Source organism: Aptenodytes patagonicus, chromosome 22 (assembly GCF_965638725.1).
Source record: "Aptenodytes patagonicus chromosome 22, bAptPat1.pri.cur, whole genome shotgun sequence".
In the NCBI taxonomy this organism is placed as follows: Eukaryota; Metazoa; Chordata; class Aves; order Sphenisciformes; family Spheniscidae; genus Aptenodytes; species Aptenodytes patagonicus.
The window spans coordinates 5244774-5261736 of NC_134970.1; the positions used below are offsets into that span (position 1 = coordinate 5244774).

Sequence of the window (16963 nt, forward strand, 5' to 3'; positions counted from 1 at the left end):
TTTATACTAAAGAACCCTCATCCTTCTGACACAGCTTAGAGAAGCTGTCTGCCTTAACAGCACCATCCTATCCTACACATCAGTGTTGTTATCTAAAACCTAAAATACAAAGGGATGGAGCTGGTTAGGACAATGGTCCTAATGCAGCAGTAGCAATCTCCTGCTTTGGGTGGAAGCCAGTTACACAAGCCAGCGTGTATTAGTATTTCCTGCTAGTAGAGACAGCTTCAAGCCAACAATGTACGTTTTGGAACAGCCTAGGCTTTTACCCCAGGCAAAACTCAATGCCAGATCTCTCTGTACCAGCATGACCTGAAAAGATAATAAAGTTTCCATTTCATAAGTCATCTTCAGACAATTAAGTTACTTTCTCCGCCCTCCCCTGCCTCTTTACAAAACTTTTGACAAGCCTGGACTTCAACAGTATTTACATTATCTGCTTTTCGTCTGTAAGATCTCAACAGCTACAGTCACTCTAGTGACATATTCAGTATCGTGCCTTTGCTTTAGAAGCCAAACTTCTAGGAGTTTATTAGGCTGCTTTTCCTCTACACCGACAGAAAGCATGCGTTTCACAAGAGTGAAAGAAATACAAGATCAAGTCAACATTTACTCGGTGCTAGGTACCAGAAAAAAGTTAATAGAGGAAATACATTATGGGGCTACTGTTTTCTGAGAGTGTTAGAACGTTTATAACCTACAGCTTGATCCTCTCAAGCAGCCTAGTAATTCTCACTGAAATAAAATTCAAGGTACCACAAAGCAGAAACATGCACAAAAGTCCAACTTTCAAATTTTAAGGGTGCATTATTAGGACTTGCCAGAAATCGCCGCCTATTAGAAGGCTGTTCACAGAGCTACAGGGGATTTTCAAAGCAATACACTTTAAACATCCTAACAATGTCGATAAAGTCCAAGGTAAGATGCTTCTGTAACTAGAAAGCCACCTTATTGTCAAGTTATAGACTGCATGTGTTTGCTATTTTTAATTACTGATCTTAACATTTTGTACTGCTTTACTTAAATAAGGGGTTATTACCAGGCTGCTTGCAAAATTGAGAGGTTGAGATAGCCGGGCTCTCTTACCACAAAGGTACCTCGGACACTAAGCCATTTAGTGCTGATTCACAAATCAGATGCAGCCACCCCATCTCTCATGTTAAAAGCATGACTAAGCAGTGCCGTCTCCATGACTTAACGCATATTATGTCAGGCTGAATGATCATTCTGGATCTGAGCTCAGCAGGCAGTTTTGAGGCAAATGATTCTACAGCAGTTCCTTGGGCAGTGAAAGGGATGCCCAGGCATCGCTCACCAGCCCTGACATGACAGCTACCCAGTGAACTCCCATCTTCATGCAATTCTTTGCCTTTATTCCACAAAAGGATATGAGAACCATTAACTCCTGAAATCTTGAAGTCATCTAATAACTGAACAACTCTCTCTTTACTTGGATCATTTGGATCACTGTTGCGGACCTGCAGAGAAAAACAAGATTAATTTTGTGTTCCTTGAGGTAATTACTAGGCAAGAATATATTTTGAAGTCAGATCTTCTGCACTACTGTTAGGTTCCTATCCAAATTCTTTGCAGCTAGATGATCCAGAAATATCAAGCACGTGACTAAAGTGAACTCCTCAAAATGAATTTAAAAAAAATTTTAAAAAAATTGAACCCCCCTCTCAGGCACTCACCGATTTTAGCAACTTGATTTCATCCAGTGCTGTTTCTGTGTAGTGCTCTGCACTCTTCACCACCTTCATTGCCACAAATCTCCTCCCTCTACACACACGGTAAGTAAATTGGAGACTGTTAATGCTCATACAAAGAACTTATTCTCCAGGATTATCCTAATTCTTTTGCATATAAGAGCGCTACTTATTTAAGGCATCATGGAAAAATGAGGTTTAAGCACTCATGAAGATTGTCTTTGGATCTCTTTTTATAAAACATCCATGTCAGTCATTTCTCATAAAATGAGGTAATAGGTCAGAGACCGCTGAACACAAGAGTACTCTTTCCGCATATGTGGTTTGTCCTGTTAACTCCCTCCCACACACCTGCATGCACAATATCAAAAGAAACTTCTGTGTCAGGATGTGGACAGCTATGTTTTGTGTTTTTATCTAAAAGTAAAAAGATGCTTTCTGATCATGTTTGTGCAATGCTGTAAATTCCCACCAGAAACACTAGCTAGAACAGAAGGACTTACTGGATATCCCAAGCTAGCCACACAGTGGAGAAGTGGCCCCATCCAAGCTTCCGAATCACATGGTAACGTCCATTAAAGAGATCTCCTATTTTCACAAGGTGATAACCACCTAGAAAAACAGTGGGAAGTTTATATATCAAGAGATCACGCAAGCACTGAAGGGCAAGTATGTGGAACAGGCATCACAACTTGAGGCAGATTTATTTGATGTGTTTAAATTTTTAATCATATAAACAAATGCAAATGTTTCTCTAATTGGATCTTGCTAGAACAAACATACAGTATGTTAGAGGAAAAGCTGTGAACAGCCCTCTAGTTGATTGAAAAGTATCTTTTTAATATAATTGAACTAGAATGACTAACTTTTCCTCCTTTTCAATGTAGGTCATCACTGCAGCATCACAAAAGATTATTTTCCTCAGTGAACGCATCTGAAGTCTGCTAGGCTGACCGCCTTTGGAAAACACAGCTTACGATGCTCAGTAACAGGATCTTACAGCTTTGCTTTTGCATGCTCTGTTGCTGTAACGTGAAAGAGTACTGCACCCAAGATCCCAACAGAGTTTCCCTTGCAACCGCTTTCCTGACTGAAAGGCACTTTGCCATTTAACATCACCACTGGAAATAGGAAAGTCTCCTCCCCGTACCCCTAGTATCTCTCAGCTGCTGCCTATGCGGGAAGATTCCATGATGGAAACACGAAGACATGAAAGGCCAGAGAAAGACACAAGGGAACTGGCAGAAAACAGAATGAAGAGAAGAATCTGTAATTGTTAAGGCCTAAACTTTTGCCAGAACCTGGAATTACACCCTAGATTCCAAACGCTTACTATTCAATTGTGGTCAGCAAATACCACCCATGGAATGCATGCTTTGCCAGGAAGATTCATCTCTCTTGATTGACTGGTTCACAAACAAGACATAGAATTGCTACCCACTACTTCATTAGCTCAAGCAGAAGTCCCTTCTCTTCACTTAAAGATATCAGCTACAACAGCGACAACTGCACCAATCGCTAATTCACCCAATGACTTTCTTCTTCCCACTTCCTTTACAACAAACAAAATCCCACAAATACTTGGGCAGCATGCTAAAAGTAATGTAAATCCCTTGAAGTAAAGCACTGAAGTGTAAGAAACATTGCAATTCAAGTTCCCTGTGCTATTTCTACATTGCATTTTTATACACGTGGCATTTGTTACACGCTTCTCCCTCTTCTTTACTCAATATATACAATAAATAGTATCACAGAAGTAGTCTTACAAAGCGCTTGGAGGTGGGGGCACACACTCAAGCTTCAACTAATTGATGAGCTGAAGTTGTATGATCAGCGTTCTGTCTTTTTTAAAATATTTGCTATGTTAAAAAAAGCCTGACCCCTTTGATACCGAATTATATACCGTGGTATTTCCATTTGCTCTGTATTTAGTTTCTACCCAAAGAAAGAGTGGAAGACTATATTTGCAGACAAAGGTATCTGAAGCATGGATACTAAGATGACCTTCACAAGAAAACAGTGAAGAATTTGAAACTGATTTCAAGGATTTGAAAGCATCCTTTTTCCGATGAAAATCAAAAAGAAATTGAATGCCTACTTGCTTTTACCAATTTTGAAAGCTCTCTGGCACAGAGGAAAAGCTAACAGCTTTAAACACGTGCATTAAAACCAGCTCTCCAACTCAAATCTTGACTGCTAACAGAGGGAATCTCAGAGAATAGTTTCTCCATTTCAGGTTTGCTTGAAAAATGTTATCGTCATGCAGTTCCAAAACCCACTTAAAATAAGAGGGAGTCTATTTTCATTCTCTATAGTAGATGGGAAACCAAGGGAATTTCGTGATTACATTGAAAAATCCTTCGCCTTAAACAGGCAAGTTCTCACCTTTGCAGTAATCATTTGGATCCTCTTGTTCATCGTCATCTGACCCCAGGATTTCTTCCTCTTGCTCTGGAAGATCATTCTCCGAATGAGCAGCAGGGCCCCGGTGCTGAGTGTCGGGTCTGAAAGAGAACACACTGCATGTCTCACACACGTTACTCTCCAGTTCAGTAGCTTTCATTTCACATGAAGGATTGCTGATAATGGAGGAGATGCAATATTCAGCCTTCAGAAAAACTACTTTCACATTTAAATGCTTTTACTCCTAAGCTAGTATCAAGGTAGATAGAAACAATTTTTCATATACTAGTGAGAAATACAACTTAATGCCCTAGATTCGCTTTTAGAGTGGAACAAAGAAAAGGCCAGACAAGATACCGAGTTAAAAGCCTAGTGATCCCACCAAAATGTTAGTCTCTTTGAACCCCTTCTCAGCCTTTCATTCAGTGAGGACTTTTCTAAACCAAATTTGTATTTTAAGATGTTACCTCATATAAAACCTGAAGATTTAAATGTTGATGAGTGTTATTTTAAAGACTAACATCAATTAATTCTTACTCCTTTGGAAAAAAATTAAACCAGTGTTTTAGAACTTGTGCCCTTTGTCCCTTTCACCTTCGAGATCAAATGAACATTTAACAATCCTTCTGCTTTTAACACTTCAGAACTCCAAAATCCCTAATATTGCCCTTGATTGTTCCCGTTCTCATGTGGTAGGCTGTGTTTCTAGTTTCTCTCTTCACTGAAGGTCTAAAGTTTGTCACAGTTGTCTGAACTACGGAGAGTGGGAATATGCAGAGCAAGTGTCCTGTAAACCCTTCCGAGAGCTTGTGATTGCAGAGGGACTGAAATCAGGCACCGAGGTGGTATTTTTTTTTCTCCACGCCTACGTTCATAAATAAAAACATTAATTTTGTGTGTTTAACTTTTCACCAAATGTGCTACTCTAAGTTCCTGCTTGTGAAGATCATGTTGGCAAAGGCTCTCACACATTTAAGCTGTGTTTGAGTTCCCCGAGCTAAAACATATTGCTATCACCCCTGTGCCCCAGCTCCTTCTTCATGGCGGCACACTGCTTATAGCCAAACAGCTCATGAAATGGTAATACTAAACCAGGTAAGTTATTTACTTTACAAAGCATTATGGGGAATGGTTAAATGTCTACAAAGTTTAATCTTCAATATCCTTTTGTACAAAGCAAGCATTTATAATGAAAACAATGTCTGTAGCCCATTTGCATTAGCAAGATTTAACGGCAAAGTACTGCAGGATATCAGCATTAAGCTTTCTTTTCTTAGAAATGTGAGATATTAAAAAAAGCTGGAGTTGTCCAAAGAGATGGGCAACAAATTTCTTTACTGCAATGGCGTACAAGCGCAAGATAACATTCTTGACAAGGAGCTTTCCTGTCAGTGTGACTTACTGGAACTTTCTTGTATTGAAACTATTGTTGCAGTGAAGCAGCAGATATAACTGATGCCTTCCACCACCCTATTTCAAATTCAACTAATTTTTCTCAAAGGATTAACTGCTGAGACAGCCACTGGTTATGCCAGTGGATATGCTAATGCATGTGTGTTTTCAGATGCAGTTTTTATAGCTTATAACTGAGTTGGAGTCCTGTGTATCATATCATGGCCGTACTAACTAATCTTAATCCATGGGACAAATTTAATATTTCAATTTTGAGTAGTTATACAGCAGAGTGAATGTTCAGCATTTACCTACTACACATGCACTCTGCTGAGACTTCATACATTAAATACATTTCTACACATTAAAACTACAGCCATCTTAAATATCTATGCAGCATAAAAAGAAAGAAATCACACGTTCCAATCTGACCATGACTAAACTTGCAGCCATTTACAATCTGGAATTGAAGTTCATTAAAGCAAAGAGGAACTACAAAGGTCATCCCAGGCACAACCAAACCGCCCGACATTTACTTTTAGTCTGGTGGCAGAGCTAGTAAGTCCTGCTGATTTTTTAATTCAGGAGCAGATAAGCAACACAGATTAGTGGTCCCGAACCATAAAACAAGACTGACAGACAGTCCATTCCACTGCTGCCAGGCTAATGAGACATTTATTAACAACCCTGTAGCTTGATCCAGCCTCAGATATTTAGTATTTGGACTTTTTCTGCCCCGTGAGCCACAGAATTACAAGTTGGAGGTAGGAAGAAGGAAACTGAGGGGAGGGGGAAAAAAGTCTTGGAGGTCAAAAAGCTACTTTAAAACTGCTGCATTCCTCTGGGGACAACTGAGCTATGAATAAAGTCATGGACTATCCCCAAATTAAGAGCAGGTAGCAAAGGCAAGAAAGGGCCATGGACAGAATGGTTGAAGGGGAAACTGGATGCTCATATATAACAAATCCTATAGACAGGGTAAAGACAACCAGAACGCAGAATTGGATAGAAAGGAGAATTTAAGCCCTGTAGCCACACCCATAGCGTAAGTAGTAAAGCGTAATTCTCCCCAATGCTGTTTCAAGATTTTCACTTTTGTAACTGCGTAAGATGTAGGGGATTAGAATGGATTCAAAAGAAAATTCGTCTTAAGAACCACTGCTGCAGTCAGAAACACCATGCCATTCCGCAGTCCCAATGCTTTTCAATAATAGTAATTTCATGCATCAAGGAAGAAGTTACTGGAAGCACTAAACCCCATTCTCTTGGAAGCTTTCTGCACCCCTCCTAAGAAGGGGCTGACAAATCATGCTGCTGACAACCTCGTACATGACACACCCTGTAGTCGGCATCCGAGTCTGTCCTGGGGGTCCAGAAGCATTTCACTTCTATATTATTATCTGTTACACCAACTAATGTGATAGTGAGCCGTATTCAGGTCGCATACATTTCTACAGTGTTATTTCGTTTATGAAATCACCTCCAAAACACATCTCATTCCTTTGCCTTCCTTCGAAAATTACAGCCCACCGCCTTCTCCCCCCAAAGTGACCATGTCAACTGCAGATACGGATTAAGAGAGACTTAATCAGTGCAGAATATGTATTAATACCAAAGAAAAACTGATACGCAAAACCACAACCCTCATCTGTCTGCTTCACTCAGACAGACAGTACTCTAAAAGGCACAAAAGGCTGCTAAAGACAGCAGAAAAATCCATACTTGGTATTTAAAGATGACAGCTGAAACAGCTGTCAGCAATATTGCAAAATGCAGATGAAATATATAGAGCCTATAAAAAAATGGTTAATGGTTTACACATTAGAAATCAAGTGTTCTAGGGTACTTTTTTTTTTTATAGCCACCTCTGTTCTACTTAAGAACACCTTGATCACCTTTTGCTCCCTCAATGTGCTAATTAATCACCAGAATTAACGGGATTTGCAGGGTCTCTCTACAACTATATAGCAATATTTTACTCAAGGAAAACAATGTGGAACAGCAACGCTAAGGCAAAATGCTAGATCTTTTATGGAATTCGTGTGAATCCACACTTAGAGACCCTCCCAAAAGTCCTTATTCTCTCAGGAATGCCTGAAGAACTGCAAATTCACGAGACAAAAAAAAAATTAAAGAGGGTAACCTACCTGCATGAAGCACGGCCTCCCATTGATAAAGATATTCCCGAAGACAGCCCAATAGTTTTCGAAAGAGCCATTAAAAATCAAATGCCACACTGTTCAGGAAGCAGGGGGACATCAACGGCAGGCGGAGGGGCTGGTTCTTCTCGAACGCAGCAAAGCTTTGTGCAAGAGTGAGGGAGAAGAGGGATTTGCCTCCACCACCTAGCTGCAGATGCACAGCACTGCATTGCAGGTACAGGGCCTTGCAGCAAGGCTGGGGGTTGCTCTCAGATGATCTTCCTGCAAATTCAGTCATGTTAGGGGTTGAGCATAAATTGATTCATCTCCTTCTCTTGATGTTTACCTGTTTCAATCCTCCCTCTAATGAAATTAGAAATTCAGTCAGATACTTTGTTTCATCTTCCTGAACAAGCCGGTTTTATTTGCCTATTCAATAGTCCACTGGATTCAAAGCTCGGATGAAGACAAGGATCGTGGTAATTGCCGACAGTCCAACCCTTTTGATACAGAAATGCCAGCGCAATCACACAGGAGAGAAAGGGCGTTCAAAGTAAAAATGAATTTCCTGAAGTAATTCCAAACCTCCCCATCCAGAGTTACAAGAAAAACTTATCCTTTATGCTTAAAAGTAACAAAACAAGCAGGAGAAGGAGTCAAATCTTCTTTAAAAAGGTGAACTGAGTATTTTTCACAGCAGCAGGCACTTAACATCATCCTCCAACAACGTAGAAGAATTACCAGCCATTTCCTGTCCCTGTTTGTCCTGCTGGTTTATATAAGTGGTAGGGGAAACAAGTCAGCAACAACGTGACATAGCAAGTAATAATTTAGAGATTTTTCTCTGCTACAGAGGGCTGTTGATTAGTGAAAGACCCTCTGAAGCTGGCTCTGCAGTTTTAAACGAAGAGGTTTAAAGAAGAATTGGATTCATCTGATTGTATATCTAAAATATTTTCACCTTAAAAGCTCACTGAAGTTCGAACATCCTTTTAAGAGTTTAGCGTTGCCAAACCTCTTCAGATTAGAAGAGGTGCTAACAACATGGAAAATTTTCCACTGTAGACAAGATTTTGCTCGACGTTCATTTAATACATCGCCCAACAACTCTGCTCACCTCTGCAATGCATAGCAGGGACAGTAACAGTTATTGGCAGGAACTAAGATTTCAGTCACTCACTTGTTCCTTACAAAAGGTGTTCAAAGAATTTGGAAAAAACACTTTTGTATTTTCTTGCCAATTTCTCATAGAATCACTTATCTGGTCCACACACTAAAAATAACGTAAAAAACAATTAAGAAGCCTCGATCGCACAATGTATGTTCTTACAGATTTGCACTGAGGTAGATCCAACAGCATGAGGAGGACGAGAAGATGGGAGACCAGAGTCATGCCCGTTAGTACAGACAGTGCAGTGAAAAAGCAGTGTTCTTCGTGCGGCGGAGTGGCACCAGCACAGGCTTCTTCGCTGTTCTCTATAAGTTACTAGTCAAGCCATCACAACAGCCAAGTCTCCACATGCAACTTCACCGTCAAAACTCAGAACTTGTTTTCTCCACCCCAGTAACTTACATAACAAAATGCCTGAAGAGAGGTGTTTGGTTCTCCTACTTAAAAGCATTAAGAGCGACTTCTTCAAAACTCTTATTTTGTACAGGAAATAAGTATTTTTCCTGGTCCCCAAAACAGCAGAAATACTGTCCCTGCTACCTATCTACCTGCTTTGAACAGATACAAAAGCAGACCCCTTCCACCTTCAAGCAAGGAAGGCAGCATACATTTAATCCAAACCGCTTTTGTCACACCTATCATCCTTACATATGTGCTAACAAAAAAAAGATACTCTCCTCACTCCTCTTCACCTCAGTGCCATTCCCTTGACATTTGCGGAGATGACGCCTGTCTGTAGGAAACCAAAGACAATTGCTTTCCTAAATGATTTTTAAGCCGCCTGCAGCACAATCTTTATAAACACTGTCATCCCTTATCTGTGAGCTCAAATTACACACATGAAACATCCCCAAACAGAATTCAATTCACTGAACTTAAGACTAATGACAAATCTAGCTCATATTGTAAGAGACGCGGGTAAGAGTACTATAACACACCCTTGGACTCTTGCTGAAGGAAGCGTTGCTTTCCACCTTAACCATCCAGCCAACGACTTCCAGGGCTGTACACCCACTGCAGCAAGGTCTCGCTTCAAGTGCTGTTGAGGATTCCTTGTTTTCATTTGGGGAAGAGGAAAAAAAAGCCCCATATGGCACGGTGAAAAGCCAGGATTTAAACATCTCTCTCCCGTTTTCACATCCGTGCATCAAGATAATGTCTCTTTAAGGGAAGTACGCTTGCCAGACTGCATCTCATTACTATTCCTTAGCGTGCCTGTGATTTCAAGATCATGTTAAGGCACATCTAGTCAGAACGATTGCTTCTGGTGCCAGCCTCCAACATGCTTACATGCAGATCGTCTGGCAAACCTAGTGTTTGATAAATATTGGAACTGTTTAGACTCAAACTTTCAGTATGAATTCAGGTCTGAAATGACAGAAGTATTTTCCTGCTTGTATGCACTTTACCTTTCTGCTCAAGAAATTTTTAAGTATTTGAGGGGATTTGGGGGAATTATAAGTCATAGACTGTGGGGGACTTACGAGTCTATAATCCACATTATTTTGTGATTATTGCAATTCATTCACTCTTGCATCCCTATTTTTCTGAATAAAGAACTAGTGTTTTCTACCAGTAGGACGGATCCACAATACTTGCTGCTGTAGGGCAGAGCTACAGGAATACCGCTGTCGAGAACTTAAGAGGACTGGAGATGGTCTAACATTTAGTTTTGAAAGAATGGCGCTCAGAGGCACCAAGACATATTTTTGTTTAGTGGATCTGTGGGAGTTAAATTTGAAGACAAGTAATAATGAATTTCACATGAGAACGGTACTAACACACAAATAACAGAGGCAATCAAGTTTCCTTGCTCCCCATACCCACTCCCCCACACAAGCACTTAACAAGCTGTTTGTAGAACCGTCTGCTATTCCAGTTATTACAAACCAAGGGACTTCCATGGAAACCAGCAGATCTTCAGTTGTGTCCTGTCATAGTCTGATAATCACTTCTGTATTTGAATGAAAAAAATCCTGTGGGCGACGCATTCTGACTTTACCTTAAATGTATGTTCAAAATACTTACGAAAGATGTAGCCCTGGTATTAATTATGAAAGACAAGTGAGGAAAACATAAGCCAAGATCGTGATGCCAGGCAAAGTTTTGAATAAGGAAGCTGAGGAAGAACCCAAGAGGGCTGTCAGAACTCCACGGCTCCTCAAAGATAGTAGGAAAGTGATATAAGCAATAACAAACTGGAAAGTATCAGACTCTACTAGGAATTTTCTGCTCCCCAGACTGCACAGATGGAAAAATTACCAACTTCCTCGTCTCTCTTCGTAGCAATTCTATTGAGGAGGAAGAAAGAAGTGAGGCTTCACCGCATGCCAAGAGTCTGGCCAGAAAATTACAGATAACTGTAAACCAGCTTCTTGAAAATACTGAATATTGCATGCATTTGGGAAGAGGGAGAGGAAGCAAGACAGCGGTACTGTACCAACTCTGCCACTGCCACCCCTCCAGGAGTAGAGGGAGCCAAAGGAACTATTGGAAGTCCTGTGAAAAAACATCTCCCATTCAGTAAAGCCTGTAAAAAAGGATTAAATACATTCACCAGTGCATGCAGAATTAGAAGTACTTCAGATCACGTACATTTTTCAGAACAAGCCACATACTGCAACTGTACGGCTGCCACTGCCTTTGCCGTTATTCATGCTTACAGTAATAAAACGTTCTGCTTTGAGGCACAATCGGTTCAACGCCCCTTACACAGAACTGCTGGGTTTGTGCACGAGTAGACCAACTTTTCCTGAAACGTAAAAGACACTGCTGAAGCAAGACACTGGACTTGATGAAGCAGTATTATCATCCGGGCCTGCCAATGAAATGCCCATCGTCTACACATCATACAGGCCTGTAGCCTGGTTCTAGTAATATGCTTATTTTCTTCATTTCAGAGAAAACGAGCTACAATACAGAACTATTTGTTCAGTTTCTTGTCTGTTTCTCTAACTGCTTTGAATCTGGATGGGTTTTTCAGCCTAGTTTTTAAACTCTGGGTCTTAATCTCAGTAGTAACCTAAAGAGTAATTTTTTTCCTAGGACAAAGAGAACAGTTTGAGCTTCTAAGGGTTTGCAACACACAACGTAGACAGAAAAAAAGCCACAGTATTTTACTGGCAATTATGGTCTAACAGTCACAAGTGTCTGATTCCATTACAAATTACCAGAGCCATTGGTAAAGTACACCTATATTTGTATTTTAGTTCAAATAGAACCTTGTATTTTCAAATAGAAGCATAGTTTTGAAGTAAATACCAGATCATCTTCACATATCAGGCTTTCGTTCACATAGCACAACAGTCTCACAGCATAGGACATTAATCTCTTTCAAATGAAACCATGTAGATGGCGTGCTCCAGCATCACTTCAGCCAGGAATGGATGTTCTGTCCACACTAGGGCGAACTCAAAGGAACGTTCCCCTCGAAAGAGCATGTGGGGCCTTCAAAAATCAAGCTTGTAAACTCCTGTTAGCCTGCACCGCTTCCTAAATAGACGCTACCCTACCACACCAAGGCATTACAAGTACACACGTGGCCTGGTCTGTGCTATGGGATCTGCAAAGCAAGAAGCAGCCACCTCGTGGCTGATGAAAGGCTGAACCGTTGGGACACCCATCGCTCCTTCCTCCTGCCGAGTTCATGGACGTCCCCCTCCAACACAGCTCATGAAACACCAGAACACAGGAATTCTGTTTTCAGTTCCCTAGAAGTCATACGAGGAAAACTAGCACAAGAACTGTTCCCAGGAAAGCACTGTGCAGCTCCCCCACCTTCCTAAGGACCAGCGCAAATATTATGCCCAACACACTTGTCTACCAATGCTGAACTCCAAAGATATTAGTAACTGCTTCAAAGAACTGCAAAAATCTGCATTTTTGACAAATGGGCAAAAATAACTACCACCTCACCAGATACAGCTGTCTGAAGAGTTTACAGTCTAAGATACTGAAGTTTTAGTAAGAAAAAAGCTTGTAAGCCTACAAGCTCCTTTTTAAAGACAGGCTTTTTTGAGTGCCTTTGGGAATCAACTGACTGTTAGTGCCTGAGATGTTCACACCTCATGAAATGATAAGATTAATACATCACATACTTCCCAGATAGCTTTCAGCAAAGCTATCTTTTGGCAGCAACACATATTGCAGTAGCCTACGTACCAAACTCCCTATGTTTTATTAGCAACTAAAAGCTTTGACATGCATATTTCCTGACATATTCTTAATATTAAGGAAAAGGCCACGTAGAAGCTTGCCACTCATTTTCTAAAAATAATTTAGACTAAAGCAATTTTAATTCTAACTCCTTGCCTTTTCGACGGAAAAGACTGAGATAAGAAACTGAAATCAATGCTTCACTCAAGGCCACAAAGCAACCCAGTGACAGTCAACATTAGAACTCAGGATCTCCCTGAATCTAGGCTTGCTTTTTGACCCCCCAAGGCATTCAGCTGTCACTCTCCCTGTCCTCCCTCCTCCTCAATTCTCACGGAAACAGGAGCTGGGCAAAGGTACACAGCCACAATATTCTTCCAACTCCACAATGGCAGACACGGGATCGACGAGCAGGCTGGGCAAGTAGAAGCTTCATAAGCAAAGATTTGAGACAGCTGGTTTAATGATTCTTCCAGATTACGAAAAGATTTGGGGTAGTTTTACTGGAGTGGGAAGACACAGGTACCTCACCTTCGTATTGCCAAGAAACTTTGCTCTCTTTCCGCAGAAGAGTACGTTAAGAGAAATGCACTCACTCCTTCACTGATATCAAATAAAACTTTTAAGATGGGAAGGATGGGAAGAAATAGGAAAGGAACATCCTGAATTTGAGGAAGATGAAGAACTTGGTTGACCTTCCCTTAAAAAAAAAGAAAAAGTCTTACACACGGAACCATAATTAGTATTTACAAGGGTCTTCTGTAAATAACCAGTTTAGGCTGGTCTTGCCTGAACCTAAATAGCAACTACTGAATGATGAAAAAAGTGGTAACTTTCCAGTTTTGTACTATACGCAGTCCATTTTGATTATTTTAACCTTTCCAAGTGTTTTTTTTTTCTTTTCTGTTTTTAACCAGATTGGGTTGACAGGGAAACCGAAAGCAGGTATAGTTCATTTCCAAAGTGAAAGATATTTTGAATTGCTTTAAATCCCTTCAGAACATTCTCTGCATTTTTATACTTACCATATTAAGATAATTCCTAATACTTACCAACCTTAACCTTTTAAAATCAGTTGTTTCAAGCTTTTTACTGCCCTTCATATAGAAAAAGTTGCATGTGTGTGACCTAACCAATTACCATGGAACATTAGATGTTAAAAGGACATTCCATGTGGTTTCAAGTTTAGATTTTATGGAAAAAGTCTTGCAACAACCCAGTTAAGCTTATTTTAGAAGATTTAACTAGAGCAGCTTTGTAATTAAATAGAATAAATGTCATGGAACTGCACTTGAAGTTAGAGGCTGACACTGGGTTCTTTTTGTTGTACAATGTAAAGCATAAAGTACATGCAAGTTTCTTTAATTTCTGAGGCAGGATCTAATAAACCTACGGTACCAGAAAACAGAGTTGAAGCGTGTTGTTTAAGAAGATAAACACAGCAGTTTACAAATAGTATGGTTCGCCACTCAAATCAAGGTTAGTGGCAAAATCAACAGCTAACCAGCAGTGCAGTTAACCTGTTCTGGCTACATGGTTAAAAAGGATTTTTAAAAAAAAAAAACAACCAAAACCAAACACGCCAGCACTGAAAGTTACCATTCAGCAACCTCAGAAGTTACACAGAAATCAGTCTTTCCAACTGCAACTGTGGACTCTGTTGGCAGAGTCGGTATTGTTTGTCTGCAGCTGGACAAGAAAAAAAAGAAAAGTAACAGGTATAGAATTAAACAATGGATTATTCATTCAGAAATTAGGACGCAGATAATACTACAGAAAGAGGAGAGCTCTTCAAAAATTGTCCTAATGCTGTCTTCAAGAAAACCAGGAACATGTACAAAATAGCGTGGAAACATAACGCACACCTCCCGAAGAGTTTAGTTAAGGCTCTTCACCCCTCAGAAGCCCCAACTCAGACCTACTGAATCTTTGCTGGAGACAACCGGAAGATTTTTTTAAAATCCCTGTGATTCGTCAGAGGAAATGACTAAGAAAGCGTTACTCCAGGCCTAAAGAAAAACCCCTCCAACTCCCACCCCCAAAGCCTTACTTACAAAATACCTAGGCACCATGGGGTATAAAACCTCCTGAGGTACCACAGACTTTACACAAATAAGCAGCATTTTGCTGAGCACACAGAGCTGGCTTTAGGATTTACATCACCTTTCACTAGAAAGGAATCCACGAGCGGCACCGAATGCGGTACTTAAGGCAGTCTGGTGGGAGCCATTGTTTAGTATTTACTCGAGATCTTTTAATTTTTACATCTGCATCCAAAAGTTCACCACATATAAAGACTTGTGAAATTCCTGTGGTAGGAGAGAAGCCACACGAGAGCATCAAAGTTGGAGAAAGAAGTAAACACATCACAGCGTTCTTACGGCAAGATTTAAAAAAAAAAAAAAAAAAAAGCGGGGGGGGGAAAGAGAGTCAAGAGAAGCTGGTTCCTAAAGCCAGCAGTTACTGAACCGCTCCGGGGGCTCCAGAGAGGAGAGGGGCCGCTAGCAACCCCCACCGGGTACAGCCTGGGGCCGAGGGAAGGAGCCTGCAAGGGCAGAGCACGACACGAAGCGGGTAAGCACGGCTGCAGCTCCATCATCCAGTTTCGGGGCAGAGGCAGGGAACGGGGAGGCTCCGCGCACGCCAAGGCAGCTCCGCTCCCCCGTCCGCAGCCCGCCCAAAGAAACCACGACGGGGGACGGCGAGGAACGGCGAAGTCCCGAGGAAAACCAGCCCCGGCGGAGAGCAGGGAGGCAAAACCCGCCGCCCCGGGCCACCACCCGCGCCGGCTCCCTGCCCATGCCGCGAAACGCGCCTTCAATTAAACTCGCGTTAAAAACCCGTCTAGCCGGAGGGGTTTGCACGCTCCTCCGCCCCGGGAGCGCCCGCCTCCCGCCAGGGCTCGGGGCGCCGCAGGGCTCGGCAGCCCCTTCCCCGCCGGGAGGGGCGGGAGTAACAAAGAGGCGACGGTGCCGGCGGGGAGGCAGCGCCGGGGCCCGGCGACGGGAGCTGCCGCCTGAGGGGAGCCGGGGGCCGCACTTACTTCCTCTGGGCCTTGTCCTTCTTGGCTTTGGTCCGCTTCTTTCGGGCCTGCAGCGCCAGCACTGAGGGAGAGAGGGGAGGGGGAAAGAGGCGTGAGGGGCGGCGGGCCCGGGGGGGGGGGGGGGGGCACCGCCCCGGCGGGGGGGGGGGGGGGGCCGCGCGGCGCTCACCTTTCCGCTCCATGGCCGCCAGAGCCGGTAGCCCGGGGTGCCCCGCGCGCCTGCGCGCTGCGCCCTCCCCCTGCGCCACGCCGGGCCGCGCCGGCCGGAGCATGCGCAGCTTGGGCCCCTTCGCACGCCACCCCGCGGCCTCGGTCTCGCCCTCGCTGGGGGTGCCGCTGGAGCTCGAGCCGTGGGGGGAAGCCGCGCCTCCCCGCTCCCGGCCACGCCCCCGCCCGCCCTCCGCGGGGCGGTGCTCCCCCGGCGCCGGCACCGCCTCCGGCAGCGGCATGGCGGGCGGCGCGCAGGCGCGGGGCGGCTCCCGGCGTCTGAAGTCGGGCGCCGCGCGTGTGACGGAAGGCCCCCCCGGCTGTGACGTCAGCGCCGCGCGCGCGACGGCCGTTCGAGAAGCCACCCTACCCCGGCCGTCACCCCCCCCCCGGCCCTGCTAAGGAGAACGGCAGCGGCGAGCCCGAACCGCAGGGTCCTGGTTTCGGCAGGGAGAGAGTTAATTTTCCTCCCAGTAGCCGGTACAGCGCTGTGTGTCGGGTGTAGGAGGAGAACGACGTTGGTAACGCACCGATGGTTTAGTTGTTGCTGAGCAGCGCTTACACTAGTCAAGGACTGTTCAGCTCCCCGTGCTCTACCGACTGAGCAGGCTGGGGGTGCACAAGAAGCTGGGAGGGGGCACAGCCAGGACAGCTGACCCCAACTGGCCAGAGGGACATTCCATACCATGGGACGTCATGCCCAGTACAGAAACTGGGGGGAGTTGGCCGGGGGGGGGTGACC

General features: G+C 43.3%; 1 protein-coding gene across 2 annotated transcripts in view; it reads right to left on the reverse strand.

Annotated features, from left to right (window-relative positions):
* Window positions 1-16463, reverse strand: part of SRPK1 (SRSF protein kinase 1) — a 28091-nt gene extending 11628 nt beyond the window's left edge. The window contains exons 1-6 of one of the 2 annotated variants that reach the window (XM_076357828.1): window positions 16184-16463; window positions 16015-16075; window positions 4095-4213; window positions 2213-2321; window positions 1695-1782; window positions 1391-1478 (exon numbers count right to left, since the gene is read on the reverse strand). In XM_076357828.1, coding sequence (XP_076213943.1) covers window positions 1391-1478; window positions 1695-1782; window positions 2213-2321; window positions 4095-4213; window positions 16015-16075; window positions 16184-16463 — 745 coding nt within the window. Of the gene's footprint in view, window positions 1-1390; window positions 1479-1694; window positions 1783-2212; window positions 2322-4094; window positions 4214-7651; window positions 7916-16014; window positions 16076-16183 lie in introns of those variants that run through there. The other variant, XM_076357829.1, reaches the window with a different exon arrangement.
* Window positions 16464-16963: the final 500 nt, after the last annotated feature.